General features: G+C 42.6%; 2 protein-coding genes and 1 non-coding gene across 9 annotated transcripts; all 3 read right to left on the reverse strand.

The window, feature by feature from the left end:
- Positions 1-166: 166 nt before the first annotated feature.
- plbd1 (phospholipase B domain containing 1) lies at positions 167-4272 on the reverse strand. 2 transcript variants are annotated; one of them, XM_036942452.1, is made up of 12 exons: positions 4149-4269; positions 4032-4039; positions 3320-3542; positions 3154-3237; positions 2892-3033; positions 2649-2789; positions 2297-2441; positions 1883-2083; positions 1630-1770; positions 1333-1518; positions 1099-1205; positions 167-1011 (listed from the first exon to the last, which is right to left on the reverse strand). In XM_036942452.1, the coding sequence occupies exons 3-12, from the start codon at positions 3538-3540 to the stop codon at positions 835-837; spliced, it is 1545 nt and encodes a 514-aa protein (XP_036798347.1). In that variant the 5' UTR covers positions 3541-3542; positions 4032-4039; positions 4149-4269; the 3' UTR covers positions 167-834. The 2 variants fall into 2 exon arrangements, with proteins under 2 accessions (XP_036798347.1, XP_021413694.2); XM_021558019.2 differs by having other exon boundaries at positions 4032-4272.
- A 2508-nt stretch (positions 4273-6780) lies between these two features.
- Positions 6781-6853, reverse strand: trnar-ccu. Its single transcript has one exon. It is a non-coding gene; the product is annotated as a tRNA-Arg (tRNA).
- Positions 6854-10189: 3336 nt separating this feature from the next.
- LOC110486423 (PRKCA-binding protein) lies at positions 10190-18637 on the reverse strand. 6 transcript variants are annotated; one of them, XM_021558021.2, is made up of 13 exons: positions 18455-18637; positions 17667-17732; positions 16532-16643; positions 16177-16305; positions 15109-15175; positions 14171-14260; positions 13629-13682; positions 13474-13536; positions 13137-13270; positions 12859-12951; positions 12681-12731; positions 12417-12561; positions 10190-11856 (listed from the first exon to the last, which is right to left on the reverse strand). In XM_021558021.2, the coding sequence occupies exons 2-13, from the start codon at positions 17705-17707 to the stop codon at positions 11600-11602; spliced, it is 1236 nt and encodes a 411-aa protein (XP_021413696.2). In that variant the 5' UTR covers positions 17708-17732; positions 18455-18637; the 3' UTR covers positions 10190-11599. The 6 variants fall into 6 exon arrangements, with proteins under 6 accessions (XP_021413696.2, XP_021413697.2, XP_021413698.2 ...); XM_021558022.2 differs by having other exon boundaries at positions 17667-17736; positions 18455-18632; XM_021558023.2 differs by lacking the exon at positions 18455-18637 and adding an exon at positions 18164-18440.
- Between the last annotated feature and the right edge of the window lie 96 nt (positions 18638-18733).

Raw genomic sequence — 18733 nt, forward strand, 5'->3', positions numbered from 1 at the left:
TCAGTTCTTCCTTTTGTAGGAAAGGATGAATCACCAATGTGTCCCAAGAGAGAGAGAGAAAGAGAGAGAGAGAGAGATATCAAACTTAAACCAGAAAAAGTCATATTTGACTGGATAAGATGTGTTCAGCTGAGGGTGCACATAAAAATGAATAAACATATGAAAGTTATGGGCACTGTTCAAATTTATTAACAATGATCATAGAAAATACATTTCTGAAGTGCAGCTTTCCAAGACATCAAACAAGTACAAAGTTCAAAGATATTCTTCCATGTATAAAAATAGAAACCCCCACCGTAGCAGCAGGCCATGCAACATACATGAGATTAAGAGCCCTGAGAATAGCATTGATATTATCATATAGTGAATTCAACATATGACAACATGATTGTAATTTGTTTCAAGGTCAGGATTTGATTATAATACAAAGGGTACTGAATTTCAATCTAGGTTTAGGTCATTGACCTGAATTTAAAAACATAGTATTTGGCACCGAACAAACCAGGCGTCAATCCTTTTCTACATTGATTCAGCATCTTTCAAAATATGTCTAAATGACGGCAGTACAGCAGCAACTCTTAGTCAATGTCACAAGACATAGGTCAACTGAGTGCATGAAGAAAAAAGTAGGTAGGCTATTGACAAAACACACGTAAAATAAGAATTCCTTGAAGCTTGATCATTATTGCAGCATTTCTCCCCGAGGCTGATTTACTATATTGGACTAAATAAAGATGATAGACTTGAATACTATCTGCATTAACCTCCCTCCACTATTACCCTAACCCCATAGGCAACTCTTCCAACCTTTTCCCTCCTCCCCTATGGAACCTCTCAGGGCATGAAGAGTACAGGCTGCATGCTGATGAAGGGGAAGTCGTAGTGGTCTGGCAGACCCTGGTGAGCCGTGCTATTGAAGTCCTCCCAGGAGAAGGGAGGGAGGTCACCCTGCGTCGTGGGACCGTTCACCGCCTCCGCTCTGAACTCTTGCGCCATGTGGAAATCAGTCACCTAACGAGAGAGACAGAGAGAGATGTTAATTACATGATCTTAAAAGATTTAAAGATCAAACTGAATGAATGCTAGTAAAAGTTATGCCTTGGTGTCATAGCATCCTCCTGGGCTGGGGTCTTTCTCCCTCAGGTCATTACGGCAACAGATGGACTTGCATGGGTCACCCTTGGAGTAGGGGTCATTTTTGTAGTCTGAAAAAGAGCGGAACACGGTTACCAGCTACTCAAAGCGAGAGCTGAGAGAATGTCGGGAGGAAATTAACTATAGGAACTAACTAAAAGCTAACCAGAGTAAAAAGAAAATGGAACGTAGGCGCACCGTTGTATCTCATGATGTGTTTGAGGGAGTCTAGGTCCTTAACCTCAGCCTGGTCCCGACGAAATATCTTGGCCCGGGGGCAGAGGTCATAGGAGAAGTCATCCCCGTACTCCTCCCACATCTTCCCATAGCCACTCAGGGTGTAGATCTTTGGGTGGAAAGGCACGTTATACGAGGGCCAGTAACCTGGGAAAGGAAGATCTTGCTCAATTACTATCTCCTCCAGGGATTTTGATCTCTGCTAAGTTTATGCTTAAGATGTGCATCTATTGGCAGTACTAAATCCGTGTTCCTTACCCCTGCGCAGGGTCTGAGTTTGGTCAGAGAACTCTACCAGGCCAGGAATCTGCTCCACCACTGTCAGAGCCCCATCCTCTATACTATGGCCCAGGGTCACTTTTCTCATGTCCACTATCATGTACTGGTTGTTATAGGTGCCTAGAGAGAGAGGGAGAGACAAAATGTGTGAAAAAAAATGCATTCTGTACTGTAGACCATTATCAGAGGGATAAACCAGGACAAGATGTCATGTGACATCCACCTCCCTCACCAGAGTTGTATCTGGAGAAGGTATTGGCCCACTGCTCCCCAGTGTGTGACAGGGAGTGGGCCAGACGCACCCTCTGCCAGGCCAGCAGGCTGTGGGGCGTGACCTGGGAGAAGAGGGACGTGTTGAAGACGTTGTTGGTGGTCTGGGTCATCATCAGGCCACTGCCCAGGAGGTAGAAGTCATCCAGAGACACCAGGAAGCCTGTGTAGAGGGTGATCTCACAGTATCTGTTTCTGTACTGATGAATTCTGAAGCGTGTTAACAACATTGACAGTTTTCATGAATCAAAAATATACACATTTATATGAAAATGTAGAGGGGCTACACCTAGCACTTCCAAAATATTGAAGTATATCTTCAGCCACGAGTAGTGTTTATACCGTCACAGCGGCCATTATACGCTGCTGTACCTACCTGGGTAGCTGCTGAAGGACAGCTTGCCTGTGGCAGTGTGGGGCTCACTGAGGTGGAAGTCCCAGTGCTTGTAGATGCGCATGGTGGCAGCGTATGTATACCAGCTAGAGTGGGAAAACAGCAGGTTCTCAAACCCAGGGAGCATCTAGAAGGGGGAGAGAGAGACTGGTTTTGAGTGCAATAGAAACATTGATTGTACAAAATAGAGGGAAAACCATATTGAGTTCTACACAAGAGTCAATAACACATAAGTCAATAACAGATAAGTCAATAACAGATCCACACTATTTGATATCACTAATGATCTGTCCAGAATAAATCTCTCAATAGCAAGAGCAGAATAACCTCTAACCTTAATGAGGGCAGAGCAGTGGCCCATTCCGGGTAATTTGAAATGTCCGAGAGGAGGCTCAGTGCCAGGGACCAGGGCTGGAATCAGGTCCAGCAGATCTCCCACCGCATTCAGGAACTGGACAGCAAATAGGGACAAAGGCTAAAGTGGGGGAGACACCAGTCAGAAAGAGGTTAGAGATCACATTGTGCCACTGAATGAAGATCCATGAATCTATTGATCCATTTATAGATATCAGCGCACCTCTTTGCCTTGTTTCTTGGCCCAGTGTGCGACCCCCGCCTGAAGTCCGTCCATCTGGGCAACTATGAAGCCAGTGTGGTGCCACAGAGGATCAGAGCTCCTGTTCAGTTTCACCTGCTCCCTGGTCCACGAGTCCTGCTTCCTGATAGAGCCATAGAGCAGAGCACATCTCAAAATCCTCAAAGGACAGGATGTGGATCTGACCTGGCTTTTCACTATGGTTATTGGATTTCATTCCTGAGGATAAAAAAAACCCACTCACACCATAAAGCGCTCCACTGGACCTAAAACTTTGGGGTCCTTGATCAGCTGGGGATACATGTTGGCGTAGTGACTAATCATTTGCCTGATGAAAAACTAAATAAGATTAAACATGACAATGTCGATCAGAAATTTAATTGACATGCAACAATGCCCAAGGCACTTACCGTGCAGTGAGGAAGCCCTCTAAGTATCCTGCAAGGAAGTAGGTGACCTCATCATGCTCAAGGGTCTCCCCATACCCTGCACGGATCTCCAGTACACTCCAGCCCGTTTGAGAGAGGCTGTCATTGAGGTATCCATATGCACCCCCCTCTTTTTCTATCACTCCTTCTTTCAGTTGTACAGTCTTATGTGTAGCATCCCAGTACACTGTGGCTGCTTTCATCTCTGTAAAGCAGCCAATTACACGTCAACTTTCAACAGAAATATTACAGAGTATTTTTTCCTATTGACATTATCAAATAAAAATGTATTGGTCGTGTACACAGATTTACTGATGTTATCGCAGGTGCAGCAAAATGCTTATGTTTCTAGCTCCATTTGTGTAGTATAGCCAAAAAGTTACAAAAAAATATGAAATTAATCAGAACAAAAACACGATGTGAGCTTTGGAATTTCCTGGGTTTATCGTTGATTTAAATGGATTATGTTCTGCATTTAATATGAAAAATGGTCTCGACCACAGTACAACCCTGTACGTTTCACTGTTAGTTTCACTATCGGAGATGTCAGCTTATTTTGTCTAGCCCACATGTTCTCTTTCTTCTATGTCGGTAAACCAATTGTGACCCATCACATTAATTTACTGTGTTTTGATTAGCGCATTCGCTGTGTGTACAGTTCACAAAATAACTTCGGCTACAATGTATCACCTACCATCAGCACTGGCGACAGTCGCAGCAACATAGAAAAAAAACAAAAGACACAGCCTCTTCATTTCTGTTCGAAGTAAATACAGATCCTAAATGCGTGATTTACAGATATGAATGTTACCTGAATAAATCACACTATTCACAAAATAAAAACAGTAGGGAACTGAAAGTCTGGTTCAAGTTTATAGTTTCCTTATTGGTGGAGTCGGTGGGGAATTTATCACAAACGTGTTTTGAACAACATTAGCATGGGCAACAATAGTGGAATCAGTTATTTGCCTTCAAAATAAAAGTTAGCTATTGAAACTGATTCAAACGGATCAAAATAGTGGAATCATACCACAATTGGATTAGATCGTCCTAAAAAAGTTTGGAATGTTGTTATATAAATTCAACAAAAGACAATTATTCGTTAATTTGACAATAATAATGTACTTTTTACTCGATACATTTTCCCTGACACCCAAAAGTACTAGTTACATTTTGAATGCTTAGCAGGACAGGAAAATGGTCCAATTCACACACTTATGAAGACAACACATGGTCATCTCTACTTTCTCTGATCTGGCAGACTCACTAAACACAAATGCATCATTTATAAATGATGTGTGTTGGAGTGTGCCCCTGGCTATCCGTACATTTTTTTTAACAAGAAAATGGTGCTGTCTGCTTTGCATAATAGAAGGAATTTCAAATGATTTATCAAATCAAATCAAATTTATTTATATAGCCCTTCGTACATCAGCTGATATCTCAAAGTGCTGTACAGAAACCCAGCCTAAAACCCCAAACAGCAAGCAATGCAGGTGTAGAAGCACGGTGGCTAGGAAAAACTCCCTAGAAAGGCCAAAACCTAGGAAGAAACCCAGAGAGGAACCAGGCTATGTGGGGTGGCCAGTCCTCTTCTGGCTGTGCCGGGTGGAGATTATAACAAAACATGGTCAAGATGTTCAAATGTTCATAAATGACCAGCATGGTCGAATAATAATAAGGCAGAATAGTTGAAACTGGAGCAGCAGCACAGTCAGGTGGACTGGGGCCAGCAAGGAGTCATCATGTCAGGTGTTCCTGGGGCATGGTCCTAGGGCTCAGGTCCTCCGAGAGAGAGAAAGAAAGAGAGAATTAGAGAGAGCATATGTGGGATGGCCTATGTAGGGCATATGTAGGGCTCAGGTCCTCCGAGAGAGAGAAAGAGAGAAGGAGAGAATTAGAGAACGCACACTTAGATTCACACAGGACACCGAATAGGACAGGAGAAGTACTCCAGATATAACAAACTGACCCTAGCCCCCCGACACATAAACTACTGCAGCATAAATACTGGAGGCTGAGACAGGAGGGGTCAGGAGACACTGTGGCCCACTCCGAGGACACCCCCGGACAGGGCCAAACAGGAAGGATATAACCCCACCCACTTTGCCAAAGCACAGCCCCCACACCACTAGAGGGATATCTTCAACCACCAACTTACCATCCTGAGACAAGGCTGAGTATAGCCCACAAAGACCTCCGCCACGGCACAACCCAAGGGGGGGGGGGGGGGGGGGGCAACCCAGACAGGATGACCACATCAGTGACTCAACTTTATACTTTTACTTTTGATACATAAGTATATTTGAGCAATTACATTTACTTTTGATACTTAAGTATATTTAGAACCAAATACTTTTAGACTTTTACTCAAGTAGAATTTTACTGGGTGACGTTCACTTTTACTTGAGTAACTTTCTATTAAGGTATCTTTACTTTCACTCAAGTATGACAATTGGGTACTTTTTCCACCACTTCTGTTCAGCCTAACCTATGGATGGTGCACCCACGAAATGGGGTATCAGCCTACTCAGTGACACTTACAGAACACAACTATAGTTAAATAAAGGTTCAATAAAAACAACAAATATATATTTATTTTTTTGTTTGTTGAGTTTACACAAATATTAGCGTCTTAGCTCTTATTGCTGGACTTTGACTGTGGGAATTCACCACGCTATTCAGCCTACTGTGTATATTTTTGGTGTGTAAACTCTTCCCAGTTGTGTTCTGTGAGTTTCACTGAGTAGGCTGATACCCCATGTCTGGGTGCACAATCCATAGCTGTACAATGCATAAACTGCATTTATGCCTTCAATGCAATTCTAAATTCAAATATATCCACAATTTATTTTTTTCTTCTTCAAATGAACAAAAAATGGTTTTGTTGAATTTATATAACAACATTCCATCTGTGTGTAGATTTATCTAGTCCAATTGTGGCATGTTTTCAGTATTTTTATCCGTTTGCATCCGTTACAATGACGGACTTTTATTTCAAAGACGAACTTGCCGATTCCACTATTGTTGCTCTCGGGAATGTTGTTCATGACACACGTGAATTTATCTCGATTGGTTACCCTCCGTCTTGGATTTCTCACCAGATGCAAGATCCCATTGTATCAGCCTACAAAGTGAAACAAGTATACTCTACGAAGTCATTACAATATATGTACATACGTTACCAAATACATAATCCAGAATACGATTAATGATCGAATCATAACTTTATTATTGTGTTATTGACTGTACGTTTGTTTATGTGTAACTCTGTGTTGTTGTTTTTGTCGCACTGTTTTGCTTTATCTTGGCCAGGTCGTAGTTGTAAATCTTGGCCAGGTCGCAGTTGTTCTCAACTGGCCTACCTGGTTAAATAAAGGTGAAATAAATGTTAAAAAGAACTCCAATGAATGAAAAGGAAAACTTGACGCAAAAAAATAGTCCACCCCAGATGGGACTCGAACCCACAATCCCTGGCTTAGGAGGCCAGTGCCTTATCCATTAGGCCACTGGGGCGCATGCGAACCAACTGGCGGGGAGGTGTCATTTTAAATTTGCGTGACACGTGCAGACACGTGATAAGCAGATGTTATTGCAGGTGTTGCGAAATGTTTGTGCTTCTAGCTCCAACAGTGCAGTAATATCTAACAACTAATATCTAACAAATTACATAACATATACCCAATACACACAAATCTATGTAGGAATGAATTAAGACTATACAGTAGAACAGTATAGAATATAGTACATACATATAAGATGAGTAATGAGTAATGCAAGATAAGTAAACATTATTAAGTGACTAAGATACCATAGAAGAATAGAAAACAGTATATACATATGAGATGAGTAATGCCAGACGTTATTAAGTGACTAAAATACTGTAAAATAGTATAGTATACAGTAATTATGAGATGAGTAATACCAGACATGTAAACATTATTAAAGTGACTAGTGTTCCATTCCTTAGTGGCCAGTGATTTCTAGTATATGCCTATAGGCATAAGCCTCTAGTGTGCTAGTGATGTAACAATCGTCTGGCCTTGATATAGGAGCTGTTTTTCAGTCTCTCGGTCCCAGCTTTGATGCACCTGTACTGACCTCGCCTTCTGGATGATCGCAGGGTGAACAGGCAGTGGCTCAGGTAGTTGATGTCCTTGATGCTCTTTTTGGCCTTCCTGTGACATCGGGTGCTGTAGGTGTCCTGGAGGGCGGGTATATTACCCCCGGTAATGCGTTGGGCAGACCGCACCACCCTCTGGAGAGCCTTGTGGTTGCGGACGGTGCAATTGCTGTACCAGGCGGTGATACAGCTCGACAGGATGCTTTCAATTGTGCATCTGTAAAAGTTTGTGAGGGTTTTAGGTGACAAGCCAGATTTCTTTCGCATCCTGGGGTTGAAGAGGCTCTGTTGTGCCGCCTTTACCACGCTGTCTGTGCGGGCGGTCCATTTCAGTTTGTCAGTGATGTGTACACCAAGGAAATTGAAGCTTTCCACCTTCTCCACTACGGTCCCGTCGATGGAGACAGGGGGTGCTCCCTCTGCTGTTTCCTGAAGTCCACGATCATCTCCTTTGTTTTGTTGACGTTGAGTGAGAGGTTGTTTTCCAGGCACCACACTCCCAGAGCCCTCACCCTTTGGGGCCCCAGTGTTGAGGATCAGCGAAGTGGAGGTGATGTTTCCTACCTTCCCCACCTGGGGGCGGCCCGTCAGGAAGTCCAGACCCAGGGCCTCGAGCTTAATGATGAGCTTGGAGGGTACTATGGTGTTGAATGCTGAGCTGTAGTCAATAAACAGCATTCTTACATAGGTATTCCCCTTGTCCAGATGGGATAAGGCAGTGTAGATCTATTGGGGCGGTAAGCAAATTGAAGTGGGTCTAGGGTGGCAGGTAAGGTAGAGGTGATATATCTCAAAGCAGTTCATGATGACAGAGGTGAATGCTACGGTGTGATAGTCATTTAGTTCAGTTACCTTTACCTTCTTGGGTACAGGTACAATGGTGGCCATCTTGAAGCATGTGGGGACAGCAGACTGGGATAGGGAGATTGAATATGCCCTTAAACACACCAGCCAGCTGGTCTGCACAAGCTCTGAGGATGCAGTTAGGGATGCCGTCTGGGCCGGCAGCCCTGCGAGGGTTAACACGTTTACAGTGACTTGCAAAAGTATTCCCCCTTGACGTTTTCCCTATTTTTTTGCATTACAACCTGTACTATAACTAGATTTTTATTTGAATTTCATGTAATCGACATGACAAGAGGCTCTGTTGTGCCGCCTTTACCACGCTGTCTGTGCGGGCGGTCCATTTCAGTTTGTCAGTGATGTGTACACCAAGGAAATTGAAGCTTTCCACCTTCTCCACTACGGTCCCGTCGATGGAGACAGGGGGTGCTCCCTCTGCTGTTTCCTGAAGTCCACGATCATCTCCTTTGTTTTGTTGACGTTGAGTGAGAGGTTGTTTTCCAGGCACCACACTCCCAGAGCCCTCACCCTTTGGGGCCCCAGTGTTGAGGATCAGCGAAGTGGAGGTGATGTTTCCTACCTTCCCCACCTGGGGGCGGCCCGTCAGGAAGTCCAGACCCAGGGCCTCGAGCTTAATGATGAGCTTGGAGGGTACTATGGTGTTGAATGCTGAGCTGTAGTCAATAAACAGCATTCTTACATAGGTATTCCCCTTGTCCAGATGGGATAAGGCAGTGTAGATCTATTGGGGCGGTAAGCAAATTGAAGTGGGTCTAGGGTGGCAGGTAAGGTAGAGGTGATATATCTCAAAGCAGTTCATGATGACAGAGGTGAATGCTACGGTGTGATAGTCATTTAGTTCAGTTACCTTTACCTTCTTGGGTACAGGTACAATGGTGGCCATCTTGAAGCATGTGGGGACAGCAGACTGGGATAGGGAGATTGAATATGCCCTTAAACACACCAGCCAGCTGGTCTGCACAAGCTCTGAGGATGCAGTTAGGGATGCCGTCTGGGCCGGCAGCCCTGCGAGGGTTAACACGTTTACAGTGACTTGCAAAAGTATTCCCCCTTGACGTTTTCCCTATTTTTTTGCATTACAACCTGTACTATAACTAGATTTTTATTTGAATTTCATGTAATCGACATACATAAAATAGTCCAAATTGGTGAAGTGAAATGGAAAAAATAACTTGTTAAAAAAAAAATATTTAAAAAAAATAAAATAAATGTGCATATGTATTCACCCCCTTTGCTATGAAGCCCCTAAATAAGATCTGGTGCAACCAATTACCTTCAGAGGTCCCAGAATTAGTTAAATAAAGTACACCTGTGTGCAATCTAAGTGTCACATGATCTGTCACATGATCTCAGTATATTTAGACCTGGTCAAAAGTCCCAGTGGCTAGATGTGCCAAGCTTATTTTATTTATTTAAAATAAGCTTGGCAAAATTACCCCAAGAAACTTGCAGCTATAATTGCTGCAAAAGGTGGCTCTACAAAGTAGAGGGGGGGTGAATAGTTATGCATGCTCAAATGTTCTGTTTTTTTGTCTTGTTTGTTTCACAGTAAAAAATATTTTGCATCTTCAAAGTGGTAGGCGTGTTGCGTAAATCAAATGATACAACCCCCCCAAAATCAAATTTAATTCCAGGTTGTAAGGCAACAAAATAGGAAAAATGCCAAGGGGGTGAATACTTTCACAAGCCACTGCAAATGTTTTACTCACGTCGGCCACGGAGGAGAGCCCACAGTCCTTGGTAGCGGGCTGCGTCAGGGGCACTGTGTTATCCTCAAAGCGTGCGAAGAAGGTCACAAATAAACATGTGATCTAAACAATCCAGTTATATTTTTGTATCTTAACACACAGAATGGTTACCAAATATTTTTTTGCAGAAACAACTTTAATTAAATCTGAATAATTAATGAATCCTTCTTTTACCTACACAACATGTAACATAAAGACAAACACAGAAGAGCTCAACACCAGATTAAAACACACATAGGAAATACAAATATTCAATATCTAAATAAAATAAGACATTCTGGAAGCTCCAGCAATGTTCCTTATATTGTAAATGCCTTATGAGCCCATGGTTTTCACAATGGATACATACTGTATTTGAATAATACATGAAGCATAGAGCAAAATAAAAACACAATTTACACATATCAAATTGGTATAATGTTCAAGGTTCACTTTGTGGAACTGAGTGAGAGTAGCAATGTAACCAGATTAAAGCTTCAGCACAAAATCTATACAGTTCAGTAGTTGACAAATCAAAACATAAGTCAAAGGTCCCTTTGATTAAATACATTCCAGTTTGAAAGAACACTGCCCTCTACTGCACTTGTTTTATGATTATTATACTGTAGTGGGGCTGAGAATCTAGCATCGGGTGCAGCAGCGAGGCAGAGAAATCCTTAACAATGACAGAAAAAGACAAGTAACAAAAAAAACACACTGTGGAATTATAAAATTTAATTTGACCGAGGTTCCTTCATACAGTTTAAAATGCTGTTTGGGCCAAACCTTGCCATTACACACTCATCCTTTACAAGTGATTTGTACCTCACTATGTTCAACTACCCCATTCAAATGTCATGTGGTTTTGTGCAGATAGAATTCAAAATATTGAGTGGGACTGTTAAACTTGTAACATCAGGGCTTGTGTCAATGGAAAATGAGTCCTATTTTGGTCTGTGGCCAGCCGTGGTTAATGATCTCTCTTAATCATGTGCTCTCCCCAAACTGTTCCATCATTTTATCGGGAACAGCATTTAACCGCTGTCATCTCACCAAGACCCAGGACTAGCCACTTGTTGAGAATGGACTCGTGAGACTGAAGGACCCCCAAACATATATACACTTCTCTAAACTGAATCATCAGCACCTCCTACAAAATACACTTTGCCCATTCATTCTGTAACATACTATGCTGCACTCATTTAGCAACGATATAACATTTTTTAGGGAAATATCATCTACCAATCTGATGTGTTTGGTAGGGATTTGAAATAAACTGATCCAGTAAAAACCCGTTGAGAAATCGATTCAAGCCCCACAAAGTTGGTTACAGTGATGGCTGTCAGTTGTAGAAATGGTATTGGTTACAGTAGGTTGCATTAGTTAGTGCCAGTACAGTTGAATAGCAGCAATTCACAGTAGTATTTTCCAGTGTGATGACTTTGCTGACCATTTCCACATATTTAACTAATCATTGCTAAATAAATGCAGAGTGGCAGTTGATAGACGTAGGTGGAATTTTGCTCCAGAAAACAATCATATAAACTCTCAATAATCATCAATCAGTTTTTCAGCACCGTTCTCAGCCTGCTTGCCAGCACCCCCATCCTGTTCTTCACTTCCTCCTCCCTCCTCCTCCTCCTCTTCTGTGAAGGAGCGTGACTGGCTGCCGTAGTTGATCATTGTGCGGGAGAGGTCCACCTCGATGGGGAAAACGTCAGCATCCTTCAGCACGGCGTAGCACTCGTCGTAGTAGCGCGACATGCCTGACACAAAACGCTGCAGCTGGAACACGATGTCCTGGACTGAAGCAGGAAGGGAGAAGGATGTAAACACACACCCTACCTTAATACCATACCAGACATATCTGGTATTTCCTAGCAGTGCAGAGGTCAAAGAACGAGTTGTTTACAATTAGTAGGCCATCTGTGCCGAGAAACGCTCAGCCCGATACATTAGTATATCGTGAAGTAGGGAGAGAGGGACTGATCATACATTGGATAAGATTCACCCGCTGGGCACAGATGTCAGTTCAACGTCTAGTTTTGATTTACATTTGATTGAGGTTTCAACTAACTTGAATACAACATCAAATCTAAAATAATTTTTATAAAAAGTTGGGTGAAAAATAATACAATATTCCCTTGCGTTGATGATTTTGCAAATCCAATCAGTTTTCCACGTGGAAACAACGTTGATATACCCAGTGTTTGCCCGGTGGGAAGGCTTTTATATCCATTAGTAATGGGCAAACGGAGAGAGACTGTTTGGACAGATACTCTGTCCACTTATTACAGGTAGCTGGACAGAGCGTTAATGGAGAGGATGATTCTCCTAGGTAGACAGACACAGAGAGAGAACAAACCATGTTTCTGGTCCAGTAGCTCAATCTTCTCCAGCACATCCTTTCTCATCTTGGCGAACCGAGCACGGGCCTCCTGTCGACACCGCAGCACAAGCCGGTACTCGTAGTTCCCGGTGCCGACGCGATACATGGGCTCTCCCATCGCCTAAGGCAGCACACAGGTATATAAGAAAAACTAAATCACAGAGATCCACTTTGTTACTCATTGATATATCAGTATTTCTGTGTGGACTACAGGCATAGGAAGTAAGGTAAGGTACCCACAATGCAGCTGTACTCTTCATCGTCCATCTCCTTCACTTTCAGACAGTAAGACTGGAACACAAAATGAATTAACTTTTACGCCAATGACTAACACATTAGAAATAAACACTTCGGTACAGTTTAGACCCCGTTTATAGTTGACCAATGTTGACATTTTGAATAAGGGGTCTGCTCTCACCAAGTACTCAAATTTGACGTCCAGGTATTTGCGGATGGTGAGCTTGGTATCTGGTATTGCCTTATGAAGGTAGGTGTTCAGGTCATGGAGCATCTACAAAACAGGAGACAGAGAGAGGAACATGATTAATTGAATCACCTATATATGTGTGGGGATGTACGTTATCTAATCTAGGTATATGCAGGGGTGAACGCAAGCTTGTTGGGGTGTTGGCATATGAATCCTGTTAATGGTGTGTGTATTGATTTGACTGTTTGTTCATTTCTTCTACTACTCACAGGCTTGATGGTCTTTAGCAGCTGGATACCATACTTCTCCATGTTGCGATGGGCCTCAGCAAACTTCACAAAGGCCTCACTGGCTGCAGCCTGAGGCTCCCGTACCCCGATCACAGAGAACACATCCCCAAACGCTGAGGGTCGTCCAGGCAGAGGGAGAGAGTGGAACAATCAAACATCAGCCAGTCTCATGGCATGCAACACATTACTGTAAATACAAACCTGTTCACTTTCAGTGTGTGAGGGAGCTTGAGTATGATCATAGTACATGGTTATATTGTGTCTAGATCTGTAGTTTAACATAACGTTTGTGTAGTTTCAAGGTGTGGTAAATCACCTCTGTGTGTCTGAGAGAGTTCAAAGAAGGCTCTGAGCAGTCTTTTCGTGTGCTCCATCAGGCCTGTGAAGAAACAAACAAGGACAGTGCTGCAAGAAGAGGGGAGAACGTATGGAGAATGTCACACATAATAACATTAATCATTTAAAAAATACCTTTGTACAGCTCTGCTGTTTTCTCCAACTCCTCCAGTCTCTTCACCAGACCATCTGAAAAAGAAACGGGCCTAGTATGAGGACACTTACAGTAGTAGCATATTGCCCCTCTCCGGTCCAGATGATATCAGTCATCATGAGATTGTACAGAGATTATGCAGTGGCCGTGTCCGAATACCCATACTAGCATACTAGATAGTATCTGAAAAAAAGTTAGAAGTGACATTTTTTAAATGGTACTCCGAATGAGTCATCTAATGCGTGATTGCGTTGACTCCCGCCATTTGTTCATTTTGGTACTGCGTGTCAATGTATCTGATTATCAGCTTTAGTCAAACACGTGAGTCAGAAAACACAAGTAAATTCTACAAGATCAAATGCTGAAATGAGTATGCCAGTATCTTAGGGACGATGCCAACTAAATTGGCTTCAATTGACTGTAATTGGCTTAAGGTGTATGCAATGAGGAAATTAGAGTCAGAAATAATAGAAATCTATAACATGGCCAGACAGATGGACAGCGTGTTTTGTCCCAGTCTCACCATTGCAGAGTATGGCTCTGCTGAGCCCCAGAGCGTCGGCTGTACCAGAGCTCATGTTCTCCACCAGGCGGTGCTTCACCTTCTTCAGCACTAAAACACACCAGATGTAAAAACATACTATGATGGTAGCATCCGTCTTTCTGGTGAGTAAGAATGGTACACTACCCATATATAGGAAACTGCCAACATAAAGGAAACACTTGAGTAAATGAGGGATACAATGTACTGTTGAAAGCAGGTGCTTCCACACAGTTGTGGAATTAATATCCTGTCATGCTTAGGGTCAATGCCCAGTTGCCCAGTATTTTGGCTACCATGGCTAGAAGAAGAGATCATAGTGACTTTGCAAGAGGGATGATTGTTGGGGCAAGTTTGACAAGAGCTTCAGTTTTTTTTTTTATTTTTTTTTATTTTACCTTTATTTAACCAGGCAAGTCAGTTAAGAACAAATTCTTATTTTCAATGACGGCCTGGGAACAGTGGGTTAACTGCCTGTTCAGGGGCAGAACGACAGATTTGTACCTTGTCAGCTCGGGGGTTTGAACTCACAACCTTCCGGTTACTAGTCCAACGCTCTAACCACTAGGCTACCCTGCCGCCCCAGTGACGAAGACTGCGCAATTTGCTGATCTTTCACGATATGCTACGGCCGTGCCAGTCACCAGATCTCAACCCCATTGAACACTTATGGGAGATTCTGGAGCGGTGCCTGAGACAGCGTTTTCCACCACCATCAACAAAACACAGAATTTCTTGTGGTAGAATGGTGTTTCATCCCTCCAATAGAGATCCAGACACTTGTAGATTCTATGCCAAGGAGCATTGAATCTGTTCTAGCGGTTCGAGACGGCCCAACGTTCTATTAAGACACTATGTTGGTGTTTCCTTTATTTTGTCAATGACCTGTACATTTTAGAGATGTGTTCTGCGACTGTTACCTATGTCCAGTGACTTCCCCTGTTTGGGGTCAGCCTGCAGCTTGTTGTAGTGGATTGTTGCTTCTCCCTGCAAAGACAAGAGGAATGCATGGAAGAGATAAGGAAGACAGTAACTCAAACACCACCTCAGTATAATAAAAACCATGATGCAAATCCACAGACACTTCCCCCAGGGGTCATATTACTCAAACTAAAATATATAGCCTATGGGGTTCCCCCAGGCAAAACAGTATTGATAGATCTACCTAAGCTGACATTGGTTTTCTCCCCTGGTTAGTCTGAGGACTTGCGTTACAGGCAGGTCATAGTGAACCAGGTATTGCCAAACAATCCATGTGTACAAAGTGTGTCTGCAACTAATTTTAACTGAAAATCATGAAGGACAATATAGCAGTATTTAAGCCAAACAAAGGTGCTTCTGCAAGTGTAGAAACATAAGAATTACAGCTCCACTGATAAAACTGCACAAAGTTTGCAAGTAATAACAATAAATACCAGTGACAATTTCAACTCAGTGGGCATAGCATGCAAATAAATGAAAGTCAGCGAAGCCTAAGGGCAACAATGGCACATACTTATCCTTTATACAGACAGTGGAGCATCTCTCCCCATCTCTCAAATCCTGAGCACAGACCATGGTGGGGTAGTCATTGAACTCACATAGCTTCCTGTGTCGTCACAATAGATTTAGAAACAGCATTGCTACTCCACACTGGTGATGTGAGGGGCCCAAACTCCTGGTTATTGTCCTGTTCTTACTAGCTCCGCTGAGCGATCTGAGGTGTCCCTATTATTTAACGTCTCATAGTGACCGCAGCCCTTTTCAGAATGACTGGTAATTTACTGATAAAAAACACAGAATCCATAATTAAATACTGTGGCTTTGGACTTTCTATTTGTATCTACTGGTAAGTGTTAGTCTTGTTAGTCTTGTCAGTGTTGGTACATGGTTTGGGTTGTGTGGCTAACAAAAAAATAACAACAGGAAATACACTAACTGGTTTGTAGTCTTTTGCAGTATCAAACCAAAATTGATTGAAAAGCTGATTCCAAGCCCTCTTATTGTACCTGGACAGCCTGAATCATCTTTGCCACCTCCACCTTTGTCTTGCCCTTCACAGGTTTGCCGTTCACTCCTGTGATCTCGTCACCAGACGCCAGAGTCCCCTCCAGAGCAGCAGGGGTGTTGTCAAAGACCTGACAGAGATAGTTATATGTAAAGAATATATCCAATAATGACGAAAACCAAGCCATAAGAGCTCAGAGCCTTAAAACAAACTGATTTAAGAAAGTTCAAGATAATAGGTTATACAATGCATCTATATTCTAATGTTTTTGATTTAGTTAACACTCTGGATACATAGCTACTGAACCAAACATTACTGCTCTAAAGACTGAGGTATAGTATAGAGGTACATAATACCTGTACAATGTAAAGACAGGGACAGTACTGCGCCCCACCCCCGATGCTGATCCCTATCAGGTTCTGAGCATCCTTCTTCAGGGATATAGTCCCAGGGACTGTAGGGATCCCCCTGTTAAAGAATAATTGGAGATCCTTTTAATACATTGTCTGTCTAGTGTCTACAATATGATTTGGGAAAGCAAGCGCTGTCAAAGCCATTTAGATGAGATGTACAGTGCATTTGGAAAGTATTCAGACCCCTTCACTTTTTCCACATTTTGTTACGTTACAGCCTTATTCTAAAATCTATTAAATAATTTTTTTCCTTCATCAATCTACACACAAACCCCATTATGGCAAAGCAAAAACAGGTTATTAGAAATTTTGGCAAATATATAATAAAACCCTGCTGGAAATATTACATTTACATAAGTATTCAGACCCTTTACTCAGTACTTTGATGAAGCACTTTTGGCAGCGATTACAGCCTTAAGTCTTCTTGTGTATCACGCTACAAGCTTGGCACACCTGCATTTGGGGAGTTTCTCCCATTCTTCTCTGCAGATCCTCTCAAGCTCTGTCAGGTTGGATGGAGAGTGTCGCTGCACAGCTAAATTCAGGTCCCTCAAGAGATGCTTGATCAGGTTCAAGTCCGGGCTCTGGCTGGGAAAGCAAAGCATGATGCTGCCACCACCATGCTTCACCGTAGGGATGGTATTGGCCAGGTGATGAGCGGTGCCTGGTTCCCCCCAGATGTGATGCTTGGCATTCAGGCCAAAGAGTTCAATCTTGGTTTCATCAGACTAGAGAATCTTGTTTCTCATGGTCAGATTCCTTTATGTGCCTTTTGGCAAACTCCAAGCGGACTGTCATGTGCATTTTACTCGAGGAAATACTTCAGTCATGCCACTCTAGCATAAAAGCCTGATTGGTGGAGTGTAAAACATAAAACATGGAACACATCTCAAGGATGATGACTGGAAACAGGATGCACCTGAGCTCAATTTTGAGTCTCATGGCAAAGGGTCTGAATACTTATGTAAATAAGGTATTTCTGATTTTTTTATATACATTTGCAAACATTTCTAAAAACCTGTTATCACTTTTTTTTTACATGTAGAACATGAAAAAGATGCAAATCATATTTACTTACAGTTTGTCCTCCTCCAACTCATAGTCCATGTCTGTGAACATTCCAGGACTGTTTATCCTGTATGATCTGGCTTGGAGGAAAACAAGAATGGCATTGGTTAATCTTAGTCAAGCAGTAGCTATGTCTATAAAGACATTTAAAAAAGTTAACTGGTTACCTAACACAAAATTCCATCACTGGTTTAGGTTGCCAATGCTGACACAGTAACTCTAACAAAATATGTGGGCAACAAATAACTGGAAAACTTTCCTTTATTTGCTGGCAAGAAATGGGAATTAGCTAGCTGCTGTCAGTTAATGATGAAGCCAACACAGCTGGTAGATAGCTAAGCCTAGCTTGAACCAGTACCTGGGCTTTTAGTAGACGATGAATATGACGAGATCGTCGTCTCCTCAAGCCCAGCTAACGTTAGTAGGTACTGGTTCAAGCCTAGCTAGGCATTTATTTAGCCAAGCAAGTCAGTTAAGAACACGTTCTTATTTACAATGACGGCCTACCCCGGCCAAACCCTAACAACGCTGGGCCAATTGTGTGCCGCCCGATGGGACTCCCAATCGCGGCCGGTTGTGATACAGCCTGGAATCGAACCAGAGTCTGTAGTGACACCTCTAGCACAGCGATGCAGTGCCTTGGACCGCTGCACCGTAGCAAGCCACCTCCCGAAATAATGGTTAGCTTACTTGCTAGCTAGGCTACCTAATGTTGGCAGCTGTCAGCAGTATGTGTATTGCAAATGAGCATGATTAAAAAAAAAAAAAAAGGAAGGTGGCCACTGGCCAGCTATTTACCTCCGACACAGTTGATGACATGCGCGTTGTTATCTTAACACAAACGTTTATCTCATGCCCCTGGGGAATGTTTCTTTAAATGTACATTTTATTTTAGATTATTTTGTATTCCTTCGGACCACTTCACGGGTTGTTCATCAGTCAAAAATAGGATTCTGTTTACATTTCCTCGTCACTTCCGGTAATTTGCGGAAACTGTCAGTGATTCCTTTTCCCCATAGAGATTTGTATTTATTTATTATTTATTAATTAAACACTAACATGCAAACAGCGCTATCC

The sequence above is a fragment of the Oncorhynchus mykiss genome, chromosome 13, assembly GCF_013265735.2.
Source record: "Oncorhynchus mykiss isolate Arlee chromosome 13, USDA_OmykA_1.1, whole genome shotgun sequence".
NCBI classification, from domain to species: domain Eukaryota; kingdom Metazoa; phylum Chordata; class Actinopteri; order Salmoniformes; family Salmonidae; genus Oncorhynchus; species Oncorhynchus mykiss.

Bases quoted from the DNA above. Each gene is read 5' to 3' on its own strand.
- plbd1 (XM_021558019.2), bottom strand. From the start codon at position 4,092: ATGAAGAGGCTGTGTCTTTTGTTTTTTTTCTATGTTGCTGCGACTGTC. The intron at 3,238-3,319 runs GTAAGTGCCTTG...GTTTTTCATCAG, and splicing joins GAGGGCTTCCTCACTGCACG to GCAAATGATTAGTCACTACG. The intron at 2,442-2,648 runs GTTAGAGGTTAT...TCCCCCTTCTAG, and splicing joins ACTGCTCTGCCCTCATTAAG to ATGCTCCCTGGGTTTGAGAA.
- LOC110486423 (XM_021558020.2), bottom strand. The intron at 16,644-17,666 runs GTAAGTAAATAT...ATTCTTTAACAG, and splicing joins GAGTTGGAGGAGGACAAACT to GGGGATCCCTACAGTCCCTG. The intron at 13,537-13,628 runs GTATTTTTTAAA...GTTTCTTCACAG, and splicing joins AACAGCAGAGCTGTACAAAG to GCCTGATGGAGCACACGAAA.